A 25704-nucleotide genomic window follows, 5' to 3' on the forward strand; every position below is an offset into this window, starting at 1 on the left:
TTGTTGAGAGTATTGCTATATAGCTCAAACTAGGTAGAACTGGCTATGTAGTCCAGGTTGGCCTCAGGTTGCTCCTGGCCCTAAATTTGAAAATTTCCATTATGAAAGGATTTTTTAAAGCAGGTTCTTAAAATTGTCCAAATCTACATTTGACAAATAAGTTAGTCAGTGGTGCTTGGCCTTACTTGATATAAAAAACATCCCTCTTTTCTTACTAGAACTACCATCAACTTTACTGGAGCTTCATCTAGATTTTAATAAAATTTCAACTGTGGAACTGGAGGACTTTAAACGATACAAAGAACTACAAAGGTAAAAATTTCCAGTATCTTAACTTAAAAGAAGTACCCTATATGATGAAGATATTAATGAAGCAATTTAAAGAATATGCTTGAGGACTATAGTCAATATTATCACCATTGCTAGAGAGAACATGAAGAGAAAACTAGAAAGACCCACCAACCCTATGGCCTATGCTAATGAAAAGGCAAAGTCTATAGAAAGAAGAAAGCAATCACTTTATCTGTCCTAAAAAAATGATAATCTTCCTAAAGACTGGTAGGAGATGGTTGTTATACACTGAAAAGGTATACAGAAACAGCTTCTCATGAATGAGTATAAAAATAGGATAGGCTCATATTCTAAGTGGGATTGTAGTATTTTTCAGCAAACTCTACCAAATCTAACAAGGTAAGAATTGATGCATTTTTTTTTTTTTTGCCAGTCCTGGGCTTGAGCTCAGGGCCTGAGCACTGTCCTTGGATTTTCTCAAGGCTAGAGCTCTACCACTTGAGCCTCAGCACCACTTCCGGCTTTTTTCTATGTATGTGGTACCAAGGAATCGAACCTGGGTCTTCATGCATGTTAGGCAAGCACTCTAACCATTAGGCCAAACTCCCAGCCCTTGATGCATTTTTTTAATCAATCATTTTTAGGCTGGGCCTTGGAAACAACAGAATCATCGATATTGAAAATGGAAGCTTTGCTAACATTCCACGTGTAAGAGAAATACACCTGGAAAATAATAAACTTAAAAAAATCCCTTCAGGATTACAAGAACTGAAATATCTCCAGGTAAGCATTCTACTTGTGTTTGGTAGATATGAACTCTTTACATTTTATAAACACATTAGTTTGCCTTGAACAAAGATCAGCAGGCAACAAGGGTAATTCAAACATGATGACTTTTTCAGGTTGCATGAGATGAGTAGAAGAGAATTAGGACAATTGTTTCTGCACACAGGTCACCCAAGAAGCTCTGAACCCATTGCTGTCTCCATTTTTATCTATTGAAACTGTTGAGGTCATTGAGGCAAAGTCTCTCACAGAGCCAACTTCAACTTGCTTCATCTTTCAAGGCAGAGCTGGCTAGGAAAGCAAGGACAGACATCTTGTCCTAGAAACCTTTCATAACACAAAGTGAGAAAATAAGGATCCAGATTTTTTTTCACTATCAATGTGGTGCTAGATTAGAAATGATTTTTAAAATTGTCACCATTTGCAGCATCACAGATTCACATTACACAGGTACAGCTCAGTGGTAGAATGCTTGTCTAGCATGTGCCAGGCCTTGGGGTAGACTAACAGCACCATTCAAAAAGTTCATATTTTGGGCCGGGAGTTCAGCCTAGTGGTAGAGTGCTTGCCTAGCATGCACGAAGACCCGGGTTTGATTCCTTGGTACCACATACGTAGCAAAAAACCAGAAGTGGTGCTGAGGCTCAAGTGGTAGAGCCCTAGCCTTGAGAATAATCCAGGGACAGTGCTCAGGCCCTGAATCCAAGCCCAGGACTGGCAAAAGAAAGAAAAAAAATTCATATTTTTATTGTGTGTATGTGCTGGTAGGGCTTGAACTCAGGGCCTCATATTCTTACTTGGTGTATTTGCTCAAAGCTAATGTTCTACCACTTGAGCTACACCTCCACTTACAGGTTTCTGGTGTTTAATGGAGATGGAAGTCTCGCAGACTTTCTTGCCCAGGCTGGCTTTTAACTGTGATCCTCAGATCTTAGCCTCCTGTGTAGCTAGGATTTCGAGTGTGAGCCATCAGAGCCAAATGCTGAGAAAGGTTGTTTTTTTTTTTTTTTTCATTATTAGTAACCTTTCCCTTCTCATTTTGTAACTCTTTCTTTGCTGGAAGGAGTTGCAGAAAGTGAAGATAATATTTTACACATTATTCTAGGACTTCCACAACTTTGATGATTGTTTTCTATGCCTTTCAGTTTAAGAAATCTCTGCTAAAACCTACCTCTCTCTTCAGTTAAACCTACTTTTGTCATAGGCTTTTCTTGCTATGTAAAGCAGTAATCTTTCAGGAAGCAAAAGACACACTGGAAACAAAATGGCATTGAATACGTATAGATTTATTTCTGGTCTTTTTTTTTTCTTTTTCTTTTGCCAGTCCTGGGGCTTGAATTCAGGGCCTGAGCACTATCCTTGGGCTTTCTCAAGGCTAGAGCCCTACCACTTGAGCCACAGTACCACTTCCAGCCTTTTCTGTGTATGTGGTACTGAGGAACGGAACCTGGATCTTCATGCATACTAGGCAAGCAATCTACCCCTAGACATGCTTTTGGCCCATCTTTTTGGTCCTTATTTTTGGGGGCAGGAAGAGGGTTCAGACAAGATTTCACAATGTAGAGTAGGATGGCCTAGAGCTAGCTAAGTTGTCCAGGTTCACAATCCTTTTGCCTACAGTTCCCTTGCAGTAAGAATATATGAAACAGTTATAGTAGAGCAGTAAAATAGTCACAATTATTCAAGTCAACAAATATTCACAACCTTAGCAGTCCCATGCCTCATATGTTTTACTTGACATCTCCCCTGTACTTTGGTAAACACTACCTTGCTCTGACATTGAGCAGTAGGAAAAGACAGAGGAACATTACCTGTTATAAAAATGTCAGGATGGACAGAGGACAAAGGGGAGATGAACACGAAACATGAGTATCTTATCATTGCCTACAGTTTTCATGATCAGGCTTAAATCAGTCTTTGCTAGAAGTGGAAGCAGTCTAGAAGTGGAAGCAGTCTAGAGGTAAAAAGAATCAAAGCTAGCATAGTAAAAAAATTTTTTGCCAGTCCTAGGCTTGAGCTCAGGGCCTGAGCACTGTCCTTGGATTTTCTCAAGGCTAGAGCTCTAACACTTGAGCCACAATATCACTTCTGGCTTTTTTCTATGTATGTGAAAAATACATAGAACCAGGGTCTTTTTGCATACTAGGCAAGCACTCTACCACTAAGCCAAACTCTTGGCCCTAGTATTGTAATTTTGCAAGCAAAGTACTCAGGCTTTTGAATAAGCCAATAAGGAATCAGTCAAGTAAATTGCTTTTGCTTCCTAGAAATCATACTCCTGCAATAGAAGGCCAAATAAGAAATAAAACAGCTATTAATAGGAATAAAGAAAAGTTCTTGGGGTCATGAGTTTGGCTAGTGGTAGAGTGCTTGCTTAGCATGCATAAATACCCCGGTTCCATTCCTTGGTACCACATACATAGAAAAAAGCTAGAAGTGGTGCTGTGGCTCAAGTGGGTAGAGCTGTAGCCTTGAAAAAGTCCAAGGACAGTGCTCAGGCCCTGAGTTCAAGGCCTAGGACTGGCAAAAAAAAAGTTCTTATATTTACTATTCTTTATAATAATTTTACAACTATAAAACTCAGTAATAAGGACAAACATGGTAGCCTGTAATCATACACAGGAGGCAGATATTTGAGGATCTCAATTATTAAGCCAGCCCATGCAGCACAATGAAATTATCTCTAGCCGACTACAAAAAATGATTAAGTGGTAGTGTGGCTAAAGTGGTAGAGTGCTAGCCTTGAACACAAAAGCCCAGGGACATGCTAGGCTCTTGTGACTCACATCTGTAATTCTAATTACTCAGGAGACTGAGATTTAAGGATCAAAGCCAACCCAGGCAGGAAAGTCTATGAGACTCTTATTTCTAATTAATCATCTCCCCCCCGCCCTTGCAAAAAAAAAAAAAGGCCAGAATTAGAGCTGTGGCTCAAGTGGTGGAGTGCTTTTCTTGAGCAAAAAAGCTCAGGGACAGCACCTGGACCCTGAGGTCAAGTCCCAGAACAGGCACGAAAAAGCAAAACAAAACTGATATATCTATTGGTGCAAAAGAAAGATTCAATTGCTACATTATAAATATGTATGTCAGATGTTTTCTGACATGTAAAAATCAGTTCTACATCTTTTATTTAATAATAGAAAATATTGTTTCTCTGCATTTATGAGTCAAATTTTTGGCAGCACTGAGTTGTTTTGCCTATTTCTATTATTTTTTTAAATATAAATACGGCATAGAAGTAACTGTCAGAAAGGGGGAAAGTGAGAGAAGCAAAGTGGCCAGTCAGGCCAGGCAGTGTCTCTGAATCTTGGCAACAGTTCTATACTCTGTAACACCTCTCTAGGACATATAGTTGTATATTATTTGAGCTTCAGTTCTGTAACAGGTATAGAACATGTATAAATAAGTATATCTATTTTAAGTGAAAAAGGATTGGCAAGCCACAGATGAATAAAGCTGTGAACAAATGATGACCATACCCCACATACTGTTGTACATTTACAATCCTTGCTCCTCAGGATGCTGAGGCAAGAGACCTCTCAAGTTTGAGGTCAGCTAGGGAAACTCAGCAAAACTCTGTCTTAGAAATTACAATGTAAGGAAGTGGCACCGTGGCTCAAGGGATAGGACTGTAGCTTTGAGCTGAAGATCTTAGGGACAACGCCCAGGTCCAAGTTCAAGTCCCATGACCAACCAAAAAATAAATGAATAAATTATTATATAGAGAGTGAAGGGATGACATTGTCCCAAAAGAAATGTACTCTTTACCTGACTTACGTAACCCCTTATGTAACCTCTCTGCACATCACCTTTATAATAAAAATTAAAAAATAAAAATTATCTTTAAAAAAGAATGGAAAAAAAGGAGTGGGAAGGTAAGCTCAGTGGTTGAAGAGGAGGGCAAAGGAAGAAAGGAGAGAAAGTTGACTCAATAGAATGTGTTTCTTTTACATTTACTTGGTATTTTTAATTTAGTCTTTTTTTTCCCTCCTCTCCTATAACAGATAATTTTCCTTCATTCTAATTTAATTACAAAAGTGGGGCTGAATGACTTCTGTCCAACAATACCAAAGATGAAGAAATCTTTGTACAGTGCAATAAGTTTGTTCAACAACCCAATGAAGTACTGGGAAATACAACCTGCAACATTCCGCTGTGTTCTGAGTAGAATGAGTGTTCAGCTTGGGAACTTCAGAAAGTAGTAATTAGTAAAGTCCAATGAGCATGAAATTCAAAATTTTTTTACATTTGAAAACTTGAATGATTAACAATGGTAGTATAACCAAAAATCTATCCCAAATGGTAAATGACAAAAAATTTCAGCAGAATTTTGCCTAACCATTGATATGCAATGATTAACAGAAATAAGTATCTATTACAGTTTCTTTTTGCATACAAATTATTTTATATAAATATCTTGCTTAAATATTCCTCTTTCAATAAAAAGACATTATTTAACCCCTGTTACCAAGTGCATTATCAGAATTGTACTGTAAATGAAATGCTTGACTTAGCAACATTTGTGCTCTCTCATTTGCTGTTAGAAAAACAAGACTGAAAAGGAAACCTGTATGAAAAGTATGGTATTCTAATCTCTTTAATAACTTGAATAGTACTGTAATATTTCTAACCATATTGAAGTATGGCTTAATATAATCCTATTAAAATTCTGGTTCAATACAATCCTATTAACTCATACGTAAGAGCCTTTTATGATTAAAACTCTTAGCGAGGCACCAGTGGCTCACACATGCAATGCTACTCAGGAAGCTGAGATCTGGAGAATCGTGGTTCAAAAACAGCCCAAGAAGAAAAGTCCATGAGACTCCATCTTTAAATATCCAGCAAAAAGCTAGGCTGGAATCATGGCTCAAATGACTGAGCATTAATCAGGTAAGCAAAGCAAGTATGAGATAGTGAGTATATACCCAAGTGCCAGCAAAAAGCAAACAAACAAAAATAAATCAATGAACTCTTATATTAAAATTTTTGGCATTAATTATCAACTAAATAGATAACTTCACAAGAGCTGGCTTGGGAACTATTAACTATAAAATCTGTGTTAAAATGCTTTGTGAGCATTTATATAAAATCTGTAATTCATTTTTATGATCAGTTATTATAAGCTTTTAATAGCATGTCAATTGTTATGTTATGTAATTCTGTCACCTCAACTATGAACATATTCAGGATATCTATTTGGAAGACTTTGCTTGGAAGCGTCTCAGTATCTATCAATTTTACAATAATTTTTATCCTCAGAAACAGACTGGTTAACTGAGAAACATGCCTTGTCTAAACGAATAGGTAACAGATAACAGAAATAGGTAACAGATAACAGAAAAACTAAAACTTGTGCCAAAATTAAGTGTTTTATGTGTTCTTTATTGGTATTCAACATAGAATAAATAAAATTGGAAATTAAGTGAAACATTAAAATACTAGTTTGAAGTATTTGTGTTTAGATTCATTTATTTTTTTTCTTCTCCCACCCAAGAAATTTAATTTAAAAAAACTTTATGTGGGGACCAGGAGCATGGCCTAGTGGTAGAGTGCTCACCTAGCATGCATGAAGCCCTGGGTTCAGATTCCTCGGTATCACATACTCCGAAAAAGCCAGTAGTGGTGCTATGGCTCAAGTAGCAGAGCACTACCCTTGAGCAAGTGTCCAAGGACACTGCCCAGGTCCTGAGTTCAGGCTCCAGGACTGGCAAAAAAAAAAAAAAAAGGAATTTATATGTAATTTTTTTTGCAGGGGGGGTCAGTTGTGGGTCTTTAACTCTGGGCTTGGGCCCTATCCCTGAGCGTTTCAGCTCAAGGCTAGCACTCTACCTAGAGGTTAACTGGAGATAAGAGTCTCACTAACTTTTTGTGCCCAGGCTGGTTATGAACTGTGATCCTCAGATCTCAGACTCCTGAATATCTAGGATTGTAGCCGTGAGTCACAGGTGCCTGGTTTATATGTAACATTTTTTTGTCAGTCCTGGGCCTTGAACTCAGGACCTGAGGACTAGCCTTGAGAAAGCCCAAGTTGAGCCACAGCCCCACTTCTAGCTTTTTTTATGTATGTGGTGCCAAGGTATAAAACCCAGGTCTTTTTGCTTGTTAGGCAAGCACTCTTGCCACTAACCCAAATTCCCAGCCCTATGTGTAACATTTTTTAAGCAATATTAATATTTATCCTCAATCACAACACTAAAACATACCATGTAATTCCTGTGTTACACAAACGAATCACCTTCCTAAAAATATTTTATCATAAAGATGATGTTCAGAGGGATTACAGTTACATAAGGCAGGTAATGCCTTTTTATCAGTGTCACCCCCTCTCTCATTCCCTCAGTTTTTCCCCTCCTGATTTCCCTTCCCCCAAGTTGTATAGTTCATTTCCAACATACCTTCTACTGCGTTTCACTGATGAATTGGTTTGCCCTTTGTCCTTGCCTCAACCTTAAAAATATGCTTAAGGTATAAGGAGACAATCTGATTACAGATATATATGTATGTATGTATGTATGTATGTATGTATGTATGTATGTATGTATGTTATACAAGAAGGAAGGGTGTTGGCTATCAAGGTTAAGATAGCCCACACTCATAGCACAGTTACTCCACTTCAGACCTGCACTCATGGCCTCCATGCTTTCTCAGCTTTCTTGACTGCACAAAGTGCTCAGTCATTTGAAACATGTCTCTGGCTCAGCCTTTTGTTGGTTAGTTGGAGATGAAGGCTTTCAGAATCTTCTACCTACGTTAACTTTGAATCTGCAAACCTGCAGAGTAGCTAGGATTAGTCTTTAATACTTTTAGTAAAAGTTTTACAGAACGAGAGGTGTGACTCAACTAGTAAAACATCAGCTGTGAGTAAGAAATAAAATTCACATACCATATAATTCAACCATTTAAAGCACACAATTAAGAAAACCTAAAGCATACAATTTAGTAGTCCTTACTGTATTTAGAGTTGTACAATCACTATCATCGATATTGGGGCATTTTCATCACTACAAAGACAGCTGTATAACCATCAAAAAGCCTTCCCCATACCCTCCCTGCCTGACAAATCTATGCTTTCTTTATATGCAGGGATCATTCTAAAGCTTCATTGTCATTTTCTAGGTTTTGTCCTTTGACTAAAAATAAAAAAAGGTTTTAATAATAACATCTAGTTTATTCTGTTGCTTGAACCTTTGGGTCATACTGAAACAACCTGAGAGCAAGAAAAATCCACAGAGGCAGAGTTAAAGGTAACCTAGCTAACAGAAGTTCTGTTTCTTAGCTTGTGCTATCATCCCATTATCATTTATACTTTGCATTATACTAAAATTTTAAAGAAATCAAAATAGTTCTTTTTACATAAGGGGTACTTGTAGCAATCTTTCCTCAGAAGATATGGAGGAGAATAGACTAATAAGTCTCAAGGGCAAGTCCGAGAATGTTAACATGTTGTAGAGAAGAAAAATGAGGAAGAGGAGAAGAAAGATGAAGAGTAGAGGAAGACTCAGAAGGGGAAGGGAAGGACAGAGGAAAAGGAAAAGAGATACACAGAGGCATTCCTTGAAATAGGAAGACAAAAGAAAAAAATGGCATAGAAAGCCAAAAGTGGCCCAAAGGCCACAATTTTTTACGTAAGAAGCAGATTCACTTTACTTTTTCTTGGAACTGAGGTTTGAACTCAGGACTTCACATTGGCTCAGAAGCTTTGCTAGTAGGCTCTACCACCTGGCATCCATCCTAGCCTTTTGATAATTGGAAATAGAGTCTCCTGGACTTTTCTGTCATGTCTGGATTCAAAACAAGATCTCAACCTCTGGAACATCTAAGATTATAGGTGTGAGCCATTAGTGGCTTACTTACACCTCTGTACCTTAAGTTAAAACTAACACCTCATCTAAGTATATTCATGCAAAGTGCAACTGAAGGAGGATACTCTCAGGAGAGGAGCACAAACACAAAGATCATTGGCTATGTGCACTGATCATATAAAATTTATCAAAATGAACTCCAGGAAATGGAAACAAAAGGTTTTTTCCTTCATTGCTGTAAGTAGGGGCACAGAAATGGAAGAGCAAAAGGTGAACAAATGCAGCAGTGGTACTCACTAGACACCATGTAGAAAATGAACTAGACAACTTGCAGATAGGGGTGAAGAAGGAGAACTGGGGGAGAGGAGGTCTGGGTGACATTGTCTAAATAGATATGTACTCTTTATCTAATTTTGCACATGATTTTTTAAAAATTGTTGGTCCTGTGGCTTGAACTCAGGGCCTAGGCACTTTCACTGAGCTTCTTTTGCTCAGGGCTAACATTCTACCACTGTGCTAGTTTTAGCTTTTTTCATTTATGTGGTACTGAGGAACTGAATCCAGGGCTTCAAGCATGCTAGGCAAGCACTCTATCACTAAGCCACATTCCCAGCCCCTGTACATGATCTTTATAATGACAATTTAGAAAATTAAAAGAAACCACACCTCAGAAAGGTGAACTCAACTGCATGACAAAGGAAGGCCTTAGGAGCCTCCCTGTTTGTTGTTCAATGTGACCCTAGGGCTATAGAGATTTAGCTATTTTTATTTTTCTTATCTCACATTTCCCAAACATTTTTTAAAAAGATAATATCAGAGTATTCCCCCCCCACCCAAAAAAATGAGCATACTAAACTTGTTGGACAAGTTACCCAATTTTCACCATGGGAGGGCAGTCTTATTCTAATATGCTATAGAAGTCTGCAAGTAAATACAAAGCAAAATCTTTTTACTTTTCATACTATTTCTACTAATATTGAACACACTGCTAGACTAATAAAATAGAAAAACAAAGGGATGGACATTTGAAACTGGACAAGCATAATTATGCTATATACTTATAAAATGTCTAAGTTACTTCCTAGTATTTTTAAAAATCTTTATGATGATGATGAAAGGAGGAACATTATTTACTCAAGCCAAACTCTATATACTAATAATGTTAACTGCAATTGCTAATTGGAAAATAGCATGTGTGTATGTGTGTGTGTGTGTGTGTGTGTGTTTGTTTCTATATGAATATCCGTAGGACTCCCAAGAAAATGGCATTGTGATTCAGGTAATTCACATGCTTAATTAAGAGTAAGAACCTCTTATTCCACATTTCCCTGTATAAAGTTTAGTCAATTAGTTACAGTCTTTTCTCAGTGATACTATACTTACATATCTGTGTGTGTGTATGTGTGTGTGTGTGTGTAACACTTTTTCTACATAAGTATAGGTGAGGTTCAATGATGAAGTAAACCAAGTTTGGTCTGGGAAGTGACTACAAGAATAATAACCCCTGGACTGATACAGGGTCAGTTTTCTAAGGACATCACAAACAGGCAAGAAATAAAAACTTATTCAGAAAATAAAGAGGATGAATTATGGAGGGTACTGAAAGTATAGCACTAAGGGAGAAATTAATTACATTTGTATTTAATTACAACTGGATGAAACCTGGAAAATAAGCAGGAGTTATTTATCAAGGAGACCAAGGCATGAGGAGCCTCAGCATTATGAGCAGCAGCAGCAGCTCTTTAAAAAGTCTTAGCAAGTATAGACACATGAAGAATTGATTGACATCTCTGGCCATAAAAGAAATGCAAATCAAAACAACTCTAAGACTCCACTCACTCCAGTTAGAATGGCCAGGATCAAGAAATCTAATAACAACAGATGCTGGTGGGGATGTGGCCAGGAGGGATCACTACTACACTACTGGTGGGAGTGCAAAGCAGTATGGCAGTTCCTCAAAAGACTAAACATCAAGCTCCCCTACGACTGAGCAATTCCACTCCTTGACATTTACCAATCGTCCAGAAACAAGGACATACTAAATCCACTAGCACAACGATGTTCATTGCAGCACTATTTACCATAGCAAAGATATGGAACCAACCTAGATGTCCCTTAGTTGATGAGTGGATCAACAAGATGTGGTATTTATACACAATGGGATTCTATGCTGCAGTCAGAAAGAATAACATCACTCCATTTGTAAGGAAATGAAAAGACTTAGAAAAAAATCATATTAAGTAAGCCAGACTCAAAGGAACTTAGGCTCAATGGTTTCCCTCATTTGTCATAATCAGTACAAACCTTGGGCTCTCCTAGCAGAGATTTACAATACGGCAAAACCTAGATACATAAGGCCATATAGGGTAAGGCTAAATGAAAGGACCTCCAGGACACAGAAACAAAAGCCATGTAATGAGTGATTGTTGTCCTTAATGTACTATGTTATCTCTCATCTCTTTTGCTGTCCCTTGGTTATCTTATATTGTTACAGTATTTTACCTTGTTATCTGATATATTGTATATATGCTTATTTGGTTATTTGAAATCAGATAGGGAAGGGGGAAAACAAGATGAGGGGCGGGGCTTCGGGGAAGGAAATGGGGACCAAAACATAAGAAAGGATATCAATGTTTGTGAAGTAATGCACCTTCTATCTGGTGAATATAATGTAACCCTTCTATTAATTACAATAAAAATATATGAAAAAAGGGCCGGGAGTTTGGCCTAGTGGTTAAAGTGCTTGCCTAGCATGCATGAAGACCCGGGTTCGATTCCGCGGTACCACATACATAGAAAAAAAGCCGGAAGTGATGCTGAGGCTCAAGTGGTAGAGCTCTCGCCTTGAGAAAGTCCAAGGACAGTGCTCAGGCCCTGAGCTCAAGGCCAGGACTGGCAAAAAAAAAAAAGATTAAAAAAAAATATATATATATATGAAAAAAAAAGTCTTAGCAAGTCCGGGAGTTTGGCCTAGTGGTAGAGTTCTTGCATGCATGAAGACCTAGGTTCGATTCCTCAGTACCACATACATAGAAAAAAGCTGGAAGTGGTGCTGAGGCTCAAGTGGTAGAGTGCTAAGCCTTGAGAAAGTCCAAGGACAGTGCTCAAGCCCTGAGCTCAAGCCCAGGACTGGGAAAAAAAAAAAAAGTCTTAGCAAGGCAGGAATATAGCTATATAAAACTATAATGGAGAGAAAAGTACAGGCACATACAAGGTCAAATCTTCATTTTTGAAAATCAATAATGAGAATTAACTTATTGTTTTATTGAATAATACTAATTTGTGTAAATTTATGTGGTACAATGTGATATTTTCATACATACATACACTGTGTTACTAAACAAGTGGGATGGGGCTGTGAGGTTGGCCTACTTGTAGAGTGCTTGTCTAGCGTAAAGACCCAGGTTTGATTCCTCGGTACCACATACATAGAAAAAAGAAAAAAGCTGGAGCCAGTCACAGTGGCTCACATCTGTAATTCTAGCTACTCAAGAGGCTGAGATCCAAGGATTTCGGTTCACAGCCCGCTCAAACTCTAAAGTCTGTGAGACTTGTCTCCAATTAACCACTAGAAAACCAGAATTGTGGCTGTGGCTCAAGGGGTAGGGCAGTAGCCTTGAGCTGAAGAGCTTAGAGACAGAGCCCAGGCCCAGAGCTCAAGCCCCAAGACAAAAAAAAAAAAAAAAGCCCGAAGTGGTACTAAGGCTCAGGTCGTAGAGCTCTAGCCTTGAAAAAAGCCCAAGGACAGTGCTCAGACCCTGAGTTCAAGGCCCAGGCCTGGTAAAAACAAACAAAACAAACCAACAACAAATGGGATGATTACCCTAACACCTTCCATATCATTTCTTTGTAGTGAGAACATTTAAACTCCTCTCCTCCAACTATTTGAAAATATACAAAATAAAACAGGACTGGAGGATATAAAATATAAATCTAATCAGATTAATTTTTGTTTAAAATAAGAAAATGGGATGAAGAAAATGTATGAACACAAGGAGACTAAGATCCTATTTAGTTTATCTCAGTAAGACCTTAATCAGAATATGTGTACACTATGACAAGACATGAACAAATCAGAAAAAATATTCTGATGCAGGATGTAAGACTTAGCAATGGGTCTAATTAGAGAGTAGGGAAGAACAGGCATTTGGATCAATGATTCTGTGTGTTTTTACAATATTTGAAGCACTGGTTAGAAATGGAAGTTCCCAGGCCCTTTCTCTGAGTTCTCAGGTTTCCTAGGTGTAGAATATAGAGATGGGGGATGTAGATAGGGAGAGGGATACATATATAGAAAAAGTAAATGGGGAAAAAGCAAGCTTGTGCAGATGGGCCATAAATGTAGTAGGAGTGTTTGTTCCCCAGAGCCCTGTGGAGATAGATACACAAAGCTATGGACTGTGTTTGCTGGGGATTGTGACATTTAGTGTTCAGATAGTTCCATAATGCTGCCCAAATAGCCTGCTGTTAGAAATAGCTGTTACATTTACCTTGCAAACATGGTTGGGTCCTTGTTAAGAGGTGGTGGTAAAGTTTCTGTAGTCCTAACTTTGTGGGAGAATGATGTAGATATGTCTGAGCCCAAAAATTCCAGACAGGCAACATAGTAAGATTTTTTTTTTTTGCCAATCCTGAGGCTTGAACTCAGGGCCTGGGCTCTGTCCTTGAGACTCTCTGTGCTCAAGGCTAGTGCTCTACCACTTGAGCTGCAGCTCTACTTCCACCTTTTTCTATGCATATGGTACCCAGCAATCTCATGGACTTATCTGCCTAGCTAGTTCCAAACCTAAATCCACTGATCTCAGCCTTCTGAGTAGCTAAAATTACAGGTGTAAGTCACCAGTGACTGGTTGGAAGCCTCTTTTTAAAAAAAAAATTTTGTGGGGCTTGAACTCTGGGCCTAGATGCTGTCTCTGAACTCTCCAGCTCAAGTGGTAGGTAGGCTAGTACTCTACCCCTTGAGCCACAGCAACACTTCTGGTTTTCTGGTGGTTACTTGGAGATAAGAGTCTCACAGACTTTAGTGCCTGGGCTGGCTCTGGACCACAATCCTCAGATCTCAGCTCCTGAGTTGCTAGGATTATAGACGTGAGCCACTACACCTGGTTGAATCCTCTCTTTTATAATGAATAGATTTTTATATATTTTTTAAAGTCATCTTAAGTTCATGGCAAAACTAAGTGCAGGCAGAGAACCTAACCAGATCTCTGTGAGGACTTTCTTCTTTCCTTTTAGTGTTCCTCTGTGCTCTAGCCCTACCTTGCACTTTCCCTGCGCTAGTACTCTTGCAATCAGCCACTTTTCCAAAAAAGCTGTCCTGGTTCCTTGTACTGGAGTAGTACTAGAAAACAAAACAAAACAAAGAAATCTTATGGTTTTTTTTTTAATGCTTCTTTCATATTTTGTGTTGTTGTTGTTTCAGGTTTTTCTTGTCGGTCGTGGGGCTTGAACTCTGAGCCTAGGTACTGTCCCTAAGCTCTTCATCTCAAGGCTATTGCTCTATCATTTGAGTCACAACGCCATTTCTGGTTTTCTGGTGGTTAAGTGGATATAAAAGAGTCTTACAGACTTTTTGCCCAGACTGACTTTGAATTGCTATCCTTAGATCTCAGACTCCTGAGTAGCTAGGATTACAAGCATGAGCCACTGGCACTGGCTAACTGCTGTACTTTTTCTTTTCTTTTGCCAGTCATGGGACTTGAACTCAAGGCATGGGCACTGTCCTTGGACACTTTTTGCTCAAGGCTAGCACTCTACCACTCGAGCCACAGCTCCAGTTCCGGCTTTTTCTGAGTATGTGGTACTGAGAAATCAAACCCAAGACTTCATGCATGGTAGGCAAGCATTCTATGATTAGGCTACACTCCCGACCCCAAGTCTTGTAGTTTTAAAACAAGGATATATATGTATATGTGTATGTCTCTTTATACACTAGTTGCTTTATACATTCATATCTACAACTATCCCTATTATGTATATTTGGCAGTTATACACTTATATCTACAACTATCCCTGTATGTATATTTAGCTAAACATGGATTCATACTGCTATGTCCAACTCTAATTCATTACCACATAGAGCTTGCCCATCACCTTCTCTTGCTTATCTATAACCTCACCCTTGAAAGTGTGACATTTGCTTCCTATCATCCACCATACAAAAACTTAATTGCTCCATTATAGTTTATAGCAATAGCAATAACAGAACTAGTAATCTGTACCCTCCTAGCTCATTCTTTTTTCTCCTTCTATACTTGTTTTACTTTCCTCCACTGGGAAAAAATGTGTATTTTTCTCTTTTCCTCACTATGGTAACAGAGTTTTATGTTGCCAAGTCCTCAGCACCTAAAGTTTTATTAGAGTAGGTCCTCTATGAAAACAAAAGTTGAATGAATGAGAACTTGTCATACTGATTACATTACAGGACATTTCCTGGATATGTCACTCAGAGTTAAGAAACCACAGACTTCAAATTGTAACATAATTATCATACAATTTTTGTCAATTTGTCCTACTTTTCTAACTGCTACTATTAGAATCTCTTAACTATATTAGTGATCATCAACTATCACTAACAGCTCCTATTTTCCTTGAAGCTCTGATTTTAACCACCATCTGCCCACTCATTCCCAATCATTGCCAACTTAGACCCCATAGGCACTGTTAAATTATTTAAAATTTCTAGACTTTTTTTTTTTTTGCCAGTCCTGGGGCTTGAATTCAGAGTCTAGACATTGTTCTGGGGCTTTCTCAAGGCTTGTACTCTACCACTTGAACCACAGCACCATTTCCAGCTTTTTGTGTATATATGGTACCAAAGAATCAAACTTAGTGCTTTGTGCATGCTAGGCAAGAAGCACTCTACCACAAGGTCGCACTTCTGGCCCCTTCTAGACATTTTTGATTGCATGTGATCTATTTATTCACTGATAAATCTTTCTTTTTTTAGCATTTGTTGAAATCATGAACTATTCTAAGTTTAAATCACACATTTCATTAATTATATAAAAATTAAGTGATTTTGAATTAATTTCCAAGAGAATTATGAGTGCAAATAATAAAAAAAAACTTGGAAAATTACACAAATGTGTTCTCTTTTCCTTCATGTGGAAGCTTGAGGTTTGAGAACAAAGACACTAATAGAAAACATATGGGTAGGATCAGTAACAAAATGGAATCCTGGCCCAAATGTGGTCTGCCACGTTTTACATACCAATGTGTCAAATAATAGACTAGATTTTTATAATACTGTCAAAGCATCACTTGAAACACTGAATTCTTTAAAAAAAAAACCTGAAATATAACAAAATAAATCTTGTGGGTTCTTTGTAAAGTCTTAATGGAAAACACTTTTTGAGGAACCAAAAATGGACTCTTGGATTTACTTTACCTTATTTGCTCAAGCTTGAAAGAATCCCCCCAAATAAACTCTACGTGGTCTGCCAAAAGACACAGCTAACTGTTTAAATATGACATTGGTGTGTGTGTGTGTGTGTGTGTGTGCAAGCGCACATACACAACTGTTAGCATTTAAAGCAAGCTAGTTAGCTGTTACTTTTAAGGAGAAATAACTTAGTAGAACAGGAAACTTTCTAAATTTGTTAAGTCAGTAGTTACTAGGCAATGAAAGCTTTTCATTTGTTTATGTTCAATACTATAAAACTATTTTCTGCCCAAGAAGTATTTTGACTTCCATAGCCAAGGAATTAATTTTTCTTTTAAAGGTGCTTAGTAGGTATTCTAATGAATATATTTGGGAATAAGATGAGAAATGGGACTGACAGAAAAAATAATGTAAGTCTTAGTATGTAAAAGTTCTATCTTCAGTATGAGATTACAATGATAATCTCTTTCATTAAAAAAGAAATAAGCCTGATGTAAAATACTGTGTTTCTGACTTCTAACAAAGGGAAGCATTGATGTGAACATGTGGCACTAGACAACCCGGGGATTGAGGACAATTCTGAGTTCCACCTTAAATTTGCTGAGACACTGGGATCCAGGTCACAGTAAATTTTAATCTGAAGAATTCCTTGGCATGAAAATGAAAATAAAAACAGTAATCAGTACATGTTGTTTCATTTAGTTCTGTTTGCCTTTCATATTAGAGGAAATTCTTACCACACCTCAAACCAAAATTAAGGGGAAAACAAAGACGTAAACCACATAAATCTGACTAAGAGTACAAACATCTTAATTTGAATCCACAAAGTTTTGTATAATGAAAAGAAATACAGAATTTTAATTCAATCCAAGTGTTTTCCAAGCAGATTGTATTTGCTTAAATTGGTACAGTAATTCAGTGGACAGCCCTGTCTGGACACAGAGTTACTGTGAATTTTTAAGAAACTCAGTAAAAGAATTTAGGAATTTCTGATTCATTTAAAGGATTTGCAAACTCATCAACTCCTGAAAGCTAAAGCAATTTCTACAGGTATGATAAAATAATTTTCAATTTTTAAAGAACTTATTATTACTGTGAGTGTATTTTATTTATTTAATATTAAAATAGGATGCAAATATAATGGAAGAATTTGGGAAGGCAAAATATGGTAAAAGCTACATTAAAATTTTGATTAGACAAAATATTCAGGGAAGAGGATAAGCATAGTGAGATTGAATTCCCTATCAGTCTTAGTTTAGGTATTTTTTCCTTTTAGGTACAGATCCTTCTCATGTTAGAGGAAAAAAAAATCTCTCACTTGAGGATCTGTTTTTCACCCTAAATTTTAAATGGCAGAAAAACCTGGTAAAGTTTTTTGATCTACATATCTGGACCATGTTACTGAGACAGGCTGCAGGGAAGATGGGCATTTGTACAAATTTCACTCAAGAGTTTCTCAAAATTTCTCTTTTACCCAAATTCTGATATATGTTTCTGCTTTTACTTTTACCTCTTAGGAGAGATATGAATACATTATCAGTCTATTCAAGAAGCTACTTATTGGGTTTAAGTTGGTTAAGGCTTCGAGTATATTATGGTTAAAAATAATTAAGACACTGATACTTTAATATTCAAAGAGTTTTACAGAGTAAAATTTAAAATCGTTTTTGATAAAATTTGAAACATATACTAGTGGCTTATTTGTTCCATACTGGTCTCCATGGCATATCTATGAAACAACTGCATCTTTAAAATAATGTTACACTTGGTTCTTGACAGAAGCATTGGATCTTAGTTATACTAGTCATTTAAATTAGACCCTGTCTTGATGAAAATATGCATTTTCTGCAAGTAAGAAAAATGTTAAGATACAGAAGCTTTTATTATATGATATGAAAAATTTCACTCTAATGGTAAACAGTTGCGAACTAGTAATACAGACTTAACTTTTCTTTTCCACTTTATTTTTTCTAAGCAACAGAACAGGTAAATAAGGAATACAGTATATTCTCATGGAGAACTAGTAAATAGACAAAGGTTGTTCATATAAAGAGACTAGCATGTGAAATATCAGCAGTACTCACAGCACTACTAACAAGATACAATCTGTACTGTATCAATTCACTCTTTCATTCTACAAATACCTGAATAGTTACAAACCATGCATTAACTAGATCCTGTTGGAAATTAGAGCTCAGGAAAGAGGGAACTAATAATAAGTTATACTGTTCTGCCGTGAGTTATCCCTACAGAGAAGAAGACATAGATGTGGAATATGAACAACAGACATAATAAAATATACAAAATTAAATGACTGAGAATCATTAGGTAAAATGAAATTAAGATAATTTTAACAGGAGAAATTATCATATGAGACGATACAGTAGACAATGGGCACGTGGATAGATACAGGACAGATTTCATATCAGAAATCTGCAGAGTAAAAAAGAAGCAAGAAAAGGCAGCATTATAGAGTCACACATATAAAGGAAATGTTTGGTTTAGAAGAAAAATTGTTCTTTGGGGAAATCTTTTCTTTCTAGTATTCATAATAATCAAAAGGAAGCAAAAGAAAGACTTCCTTTATTTTCAGAGACGTTTTAGTTACAAGAGTTTTTAAAATTCTAAGTCAAAAGTTATATAATTAAGTATAGGACTTATATAATTAAGTATGGGACTACCCAGATATACTGTTAAGAACAGATTGAGCCTCAAACATAAGGTGGTTAACTGATAGTTGATAATTGTCTTCACACAAGGATTAAATCCAGACTGAATGTGTGTACAAGCAACACTATTCCAAGTTCATCAGTGTGGTGGTGGTTATCAGAGCCTTATGTGGCTTGGTCCAGTGCTAGAGCCGGGCCCATCTCTGCCTCTCATCTCACAGCTTCATCTTTTGGTAAGAAAGTAGACTTGCAGAAACCCTTTTTCAGAAATAAAGTAGGGCAGATACTTTTAAAAGTTCACATGCTAGTCGGGCACTGTGGCTCGTAACTGTAATCTTAGCTACTCAGGAGGTTGAGATCTGAGGATCGAGGTTCAAAGCCAGCCCGAGCACAAAAGGATCTGGGACTCTTATCTCCAATTGACCTCTAGAAAACAAACGGGAAGTGGGGCTTGGCTCAAGGTAGGGTGGTAAAATTGAGCTGAAGAACTCAGCAACAAGGTCCAGGCTCTGGGGTATGGTGGTAGCTTTAAGCTGAAGAGCTCAGGGACAGTGCCTAGGCCCAGAGTTCAAGGCCCATGACCAACTTAAAAAAAAAAAATTGACATGCTATACTAAAAAGAGTACAAATCAAGTAATTTGAGGATCTGAAAATGATTGGGAAGGATGGGGAGAACAATGGATGAGGTGATCAAGACTCATTGTACCCATAATGTGATTTGAACTGAAACCCCTCTGTAGGGCTATGAGTTTGGCCTAGTGGTAGAGTGCTTGCCTAGTACTCTAGCACCTTGGTACCACATACACAGAGAAAGCCAGAAGTGGTTTCTGTGGCTGAAGTGGTAGAAAGTCCAAGGACAATGCTCAGGCCCTGAGTTCAAGCCCCACAACTGGCAAAAAAAAAAAATCCTTTGTACAATTACTTAATGGTAATTTAAAACAGAATATAGGAAGTCTTGTAAAATTGCAAGATGCTACCAATGAGTATAAAATTATAAGCAAAAGGTTATCAGTAAGTAAGTAAAAGGTATAAAATTTTTTACACTGGTAGCTCATGCCTATAAACCTAGCTATTCAGAAGGCTGAGAGCTGATGACTTCAGTTTGAAGCCAAACTGAGCAGACAAACCCAAATGACTCATCTTCAATAAACCAACAAAGAGCTTAAGTGGAGCTGTGGCACAATGGTAGAGTGCTAGCCTTCAGAAAAAAAGCTAAGGAAAGAGTATGAAGCCTAGAGTTCAAGCCCCAGCTTGAACTATAATCTCATCTAATTGGGAGGCAGATAGCAGGAGGACTGCAGTTTCAGGCCAGCCTGAAGTTAGCAAAATCTATGTCAACTAAAAAGCCAGACGTACTGATATGCATAGGAATCACTGGAAGGAAAATTACAGTCTGAAACTGGCCCTGGGTTCAAACACAAGACCCTACCCAAAGAACAACGAAAAAGGGCTGGAGTAATATTCAAGTGGTAAGTGTGAGGCACTGAGTTCAAACCCAGAAAAGAAGTTGACAGTGAAGCTAACCTGCTTGTTTTGCTCTAGCCTATTCAACTGTGTGAGTCAGGCAAGCTCACACAGGTGGGAAATAGTCTGCTTAGGGAGTATGCAACCGAGTATAACAAGAATTAACTGTGGAAGCTAAGTCAGTTAGAAGGAAGGTATGGAGTACAGGTAGAATTATTTCAGTTGGAGTTAATAAAGACAATTGTCAGATTGTGAAGCATTCAAAATGGAGAGCATGAAGGAATTGAATTATAGTAATGGTAATGAGCAGGAGAATTAGTGACTGAAAGATCATGGAATTGAAAGGGATTTTACTTTAAACAATAGCTCATATACTGAGTACACAAGATTTATTTTCTTTGTTCTTAAGTGGTTATTTTTTGTAATTAATAAAGGGGTTACAGTTCTATTCACCAGATAGAAGATGCATTACTACACACACATTGATACCCCTTCTCATGTTTTTGTCCCCATTTCCCTCCCTCAACAAGATTTATTTTCTCTGCATTTTTTCTTTGGGCAAGAATAGAAATGAGAAACTCATATCTTCACACACACTCTACCACTGAGTCACATCTTCATCCTTTTTTTTCTTTTTGCAGTGGTTATTTTGATGTAGGGTTTTGTATATTTTCTACTCTGGGTCCATGCCTATGCCATGATTTGCCTATTTAATGCTTCTTATAGTAAATAGGATGTCAGGCACATACAGCCACACCCAGCTTTCATTCTCTAAGATGAAGACTCACAAACATTTCTGCCCAGGTTGGCCTGGAATCTTGGTACTCATGATCTCAGTCTCCTAAGTAGCTGGGATAACCAGCATATGCCACTGTATCCTCAGCCTCCCAAATAGGTAGGATTACAGCTGTGATTCACAGGTGCTTGGCTTTAGATGTTATGTGGATTGTTCCAGAAAATGACTCAAGTAGCTATTTTTCTCAATTATGCTAATGATGAAAAATAGGAAATATCATTCTAAATAAATAGGAAGATTACTCATTTCATTCATACAATGCTGTATTAGGATATTCATTCTCCTCATGAAACCTTGGATGAGAAGGGTAGAGAAAAATGGTCTCAGGAAAAAAATAAGTATTTTTTTCTTCAACTTTTCCCTAAATAAGATGCTCACTTCATTTAGGTACCAACTTTCAATTTGCAAAGTACTTCTACATGAATATTTTTTTATGATCCTAACTACTAAATGAGATAAACAGATACAATAGATACAAGATAAAAAGTAAGCACAGGAGATAAAGCAAGCAAGGTATAATGGAAATATCCTTGTCCTTTCCTTCCTCCTTGCTTCTCCCCTCTTTCCTTTCTTCTTCCCTTCTTCCTTCATAACAGTGTTTCACTATGTTGCCAGACTGATTCTCAACTCCTCCTGGGTTCATCCTCTTCCCTCAACCTCCATATGGCTGGGATTAGAAGCATATGACATCAGGTCCAACAACTGCAATTCTCATTTTATTGATGAAGCAAGAAGCAGATATGTTAACTGACAGGAGTGAAATGCAGGTTACCAGAGTCCAAATCAAAGGCCTAATCTACTCTTCTGTAACTTCAAGTTTCAGCAAAACCAGGGTTTATGAAGCTTTTCTTCTTTTCTTACAGGCCTTTATACGATGTTCTTCTATATTTCACTACAGTGTAGTTTTAGCAAGTGTATATATACAACTTAACTCAAAAATATTTGTGAGGCTGCACACAGTGGCTCATGCTATAATCTCAACCACTTGAGGATGGAGGGAGAGAGGAAGATCACAGTTTGAGGATAGCCAGGGCAAAACCTGATTCAGACTTCTATCTCAAGAAAATAAGCCAAGTATTACAGTAAGCTCCTGTAATTCCAGCTATGAAGCAGGAAGGTATAAGTAGGCAGAAGTATCCCTGTCCCAAGCTAGCTTGTGGGGTAGGGGGAGCACAAGACACTACCTGAAGACAACTAAAAAACAAAAAGATCTAGGGACACAGCTCAAGTAGCAGTCCACCTGCCTAGCAAGTACAAGGTTTTGAGTTCAAATTTCGGTTATTCTAAAAAAATTTAGTGGAAAAATGAAAGCCACAAAGAAAATATATACTAGTAATGACAAATTGGCACGATGTAAATTCTGTGTATATCTGACAATGTAAGGCAGTTATTCAGGCCGAAATAGAGACAAAATAATTAGATTCCAGGCACTGTCTTCTGAAGAACATTGGATGCTGCAGATAGGCTTGAGGAAAAAACATAGTAAGCCAACAAACATGATAGCTATTTCTAAGTATCTTATCACATATAAGAGAGTATTTCATGTTCTTTCAAAGGGCAGAAAAGAGTATAATCAAGGTGAGTTATAGAGAGGAGGATTTTAGTTTAATACTAACAATTCTATTGGTAAAAGCTGTCTAATTACTTATTAGCCACTCTTCTCATAGGTAGTGATCATCACCAAAGCATCGAAGCGGCACTTATACTTGAGAAAGCACAAATGCTATTGAGTGTTGTCCTTTGGGCATCATAAACATAGCTATCACAAACCTAGTCATTATATTTCAATAAGCAAAGATATTGATTCTCTTAAAAGACACTGATGAGTAAAAAGTCCAGAAAACCAGACTTCTGGCTATGGTTCAAAGTGCTATTTTAAAAAACTTCTACTTCATTGCTATTTAAATATTAATTTTGGTTTGAGCATCACTCATTCTTCTAGGATACTTTTTAATATAAAGATAATACATTTCATATAACTACCAATTTATATAGGAATTATTCTGAGTTTTATTCATTTTTCTGTAATATATTCCATTTTCTCCTTCCAATAGAACAAAAACCATGGGCTTTTTGAGTCCAGTATATGTCCTTTTCCTCTTTTTTGGAGTCAAAGTATATTGCCAATATGAAACTTATCAATGGGATGAAGATTATGACCAAGAACCAAATGAGGATTATGAACCTGAATTCCCATTTCATCAAAATGTTGAATATGGAGCTCCTTTTTATCAGCCTGCATTACGCTGTGCCAGGGAATGTTTTTGTCCAACTAACTTCCCATCATCTATGTACTGTGACAATCGTAGACTCAAAATTATTCCCAATATTCCAATGCACATCCAGCAAGTCTACCTTCAGTTCAATGAAATTGAGATTGTAACTACAAATTCATTCATTAATGCAACTCATCTTAAAGAAATTAATCTCAGCAACAACAAAATTCAAAAAATTGATTATGGTGTGTTCGCTAAGTTTTCAAATCTACTACAACTTCATCTAGAACATAACAATTTAGAAGAATTTCCATTTCCTCTTCCGAAATCTCTGGAAAGGCTCCTTCTCGGTTACAATAAAATCTCCACACTACCACCGAATGCAATGGATGGGCTAATAAACTTGACTATGCTCGACCTCTGTCACAATCACCTTGATGACTCAATGTTGAAAGAGAAAACCCTTGCCAAAATGGAAAAATTAATGCAGCTCAATCTATGTAATAACAGATTGCAATCAATGCCTCCTGGATTACCTTCTTCACTTATGTATCTATCCTTAGAAAATAATTCAATTTCTTCTGTACCAGACAATTACTTTGACAAACTTCCAAAACTTCATGCTCTAAGAATGTCACACAATGAACTGCAAGATATCCTGTATGATACTTTTAATCTTTCCAACCTCATCGAGCTCAATGTTGGACACAACAAGTTGAAGCAAGCATTCTACATTCCAAGAAACTTAGAACACTTATACTTAGAAAATAACGAAATAGAAAGTATGTATTTATTTAATTATGTTGATCCTGGGGCTTGAATGCAGGGCCTGTGGAACTGTCTTTCAGTTTCTTTGCTCAAAGCTAGCTCTCTACTATTTGAATGATTGGCTCTACTTCTAGGTTTTGGTGATTAATTGGAGATAAAAGGCTAGCTGAGCTTCAATTTCCTTCCTGTTTAAGCTGCCTTGAACCATAGTCTTCAGATATCAGTCTCTTGAGTAGCTAAGATTACAAGCGTAAACTACCAGCACCCAATGACTTATTATAAAAATAGATAATATTTAGAAGATGGAATCATTTGCAGAAAAGGGTTGTTTTGATGTTGGCTCAAGAAATGGCACAAAATTGGTACCAGACAAAGGTCCACCATTGAGTTTATGTAATCTTTTCTATTAAATTTGACTGCTTTGAATACTGGAAAAAGTACTACAGAATATGTGAAGAAATCTGAGTACACTGAGTAGTGGGATTCATTTAGAATGTTTGCTTAAACTATCAGAAATAGAAATCCTTATTTATTTAGGTAATATAAAACTCAGTTTCACTTCCTTTATTTTATTATTTAAGTAGTTTAAAAATAATCCAACATAGTTCCACTTACAAGTTTTTTAATGAAACAATTACATATAAACCTCAACAAACTATAGACATAATAAAGAATTTTTATTTGTATTTTCCAGATATCAATGTGACAATGATGTGTCCATCTATTGACCCTCTGTATGACCACCATTTAACCTACCTTCGTGTAGACCAAAACAGACTAAAGGAACCCATCAGTTCATACATCTTTTCCTGCTTTCCTCGTATACACACTATTTACTATGGCGAGCAAAGGAGCATTGATGGTCAAATGATAGAATTGAAGACCCAAGTTTTCAGGAGATTTCAAGATGATGATGATGATGATGATGATGATGATAATCATGAAAATCATTACAACATCCATGAGGGCCAAGAACAAGCTGGGACTGAAGAGCACTTTTACCCTTATTACTATGAAATTTAAGAAAGATAAAAACTGTATAGGTATACATTTATGATTTCCTAAGAGCTCAGAATCATTTTAAAATTAATCACATATTGCTTAACGTTACATATCTAAAATTATATATTAGTAAAGATTAGAGCAACTACATGATGAAGATTAGATCTTACTTAGAATGATATAAATCCTACAAATACAAACAAAAACCACAGGTGGTAATAAAAAAAAACCCTAAACTTTAATGCCTTCTTATGCTTTTTTTTTTTTTTGGAAGTTAAACAGAGTTTTATTCCGCGCCTCCTCCTTACACTTTTTAAATCTAGAGGTATCATTATGCTGAAAAATAAACCAAGTGTCACTTGTAACGAACACTTTCCTAGGGCAGATGAAGGAAGTTACCTTAGCAGTGAAGGCCTGGAAACAGTTCCTCCAATCACTGTGAGGATGTCTGAGTAACAGGACGGTACATCAATATTAGGAGTGGTCATTCATATAAGTAATCATTTTCTGTGTCTCCAGAAGA

At 37.0% G+C, this 25704-nt stretch overlaps 3 protein-coding genes across 4 annotated transcripts in view; 2 read left to right on the plus strand and 1 right to left on the minus strand.

Moving 5' to 3' along the window:
* The window catches only part of Aspn (asporin), a 29916-nt gene extending 23400 nt beyond the window's left edge, over nt 1–6516 (plus strand). The window contains exons 6-8 of the mRNA XM_090329925.1: nt 219–312; nt 936–1074; nt 5082–6516. Coding sequence (XP_090186051.1) covers nt 219–312; nt 936–1074; nt 5082–5279 — 431 coding nt within the window. The 3' untranslated portion in view covers nt 5280–6516. The remainder of the gene's footprint in view (nt 1–218; nt 313–935; nt 1075–5081) is intronic.
* Nucleotides 1–25704, minus strand: part of Cenpp (centromere protein P) — a 182849-nt gene that overhangs the window by 105282 nt on the left and 51863 nt on the right. The gene's annotated exons all lie outside the window — the stretch shown is intronic.
* On the plus strand, nt 14602–25423 carry Omd (osteomodulin). 2 transcript variants are annotated; one of them, XM_090329932.1, is made up of 3 exons: nt 14602–14716; nt 23250–24193; nt 24874–25423. In XM_090329932.1, exons 2-3 carry the CDS (start codon nt 23260–23262, stop codon nt 25200–25202), a joined length of 1263 nt encoding a protein of 420 aa, XP_090186058.1. In that variant the 5' UTR covers nt 14602–14716; nt 23250–23259; the 3' UTR covers nt 25203–25423. The 2 variants fall into 2 exon arrangements, with proteins under 2 accessions (XP_090186058.1, XP_090186057.1); XM_090329931.1 differs by lacking the exon at nt 14602–14716 and adding an exon at nt 17115–17316.

Source organism: Megascapheus bottae, chromosome 3, assembly GCF_031878675.1.
Source record: "Megascapheus bottae isolate mThoBot1 chromosome 3, mThoBot2.hap1, whole genome shotgun sequence".
Classification (NCBI taxonomy): domain Eukaryota; kingdom Metazoa; phylum Chordata; class Mammalia; order Rodentia; family Geomyidae; genus Megascapheus; species Megascapheus bottae.

What these genes read in the sequence shown, in the direction of transcription:
- Omd (XM_090329932.1), top strand. Translation starts at nt 23,260, where the DNA reads ATGGGCTTTTTGAGTCCAGTATATGTCCTTTTCCTCTTTTTTGGAGTC. An exon ending in AGAAAATAACGAAATAGAAA is followed by an intron (nt 24,194 to 24,873) that starts GTATGTATTTAT and finishes TGTATTTTCCAG; the next exon opens with ATATCAATGTGACAATGATG.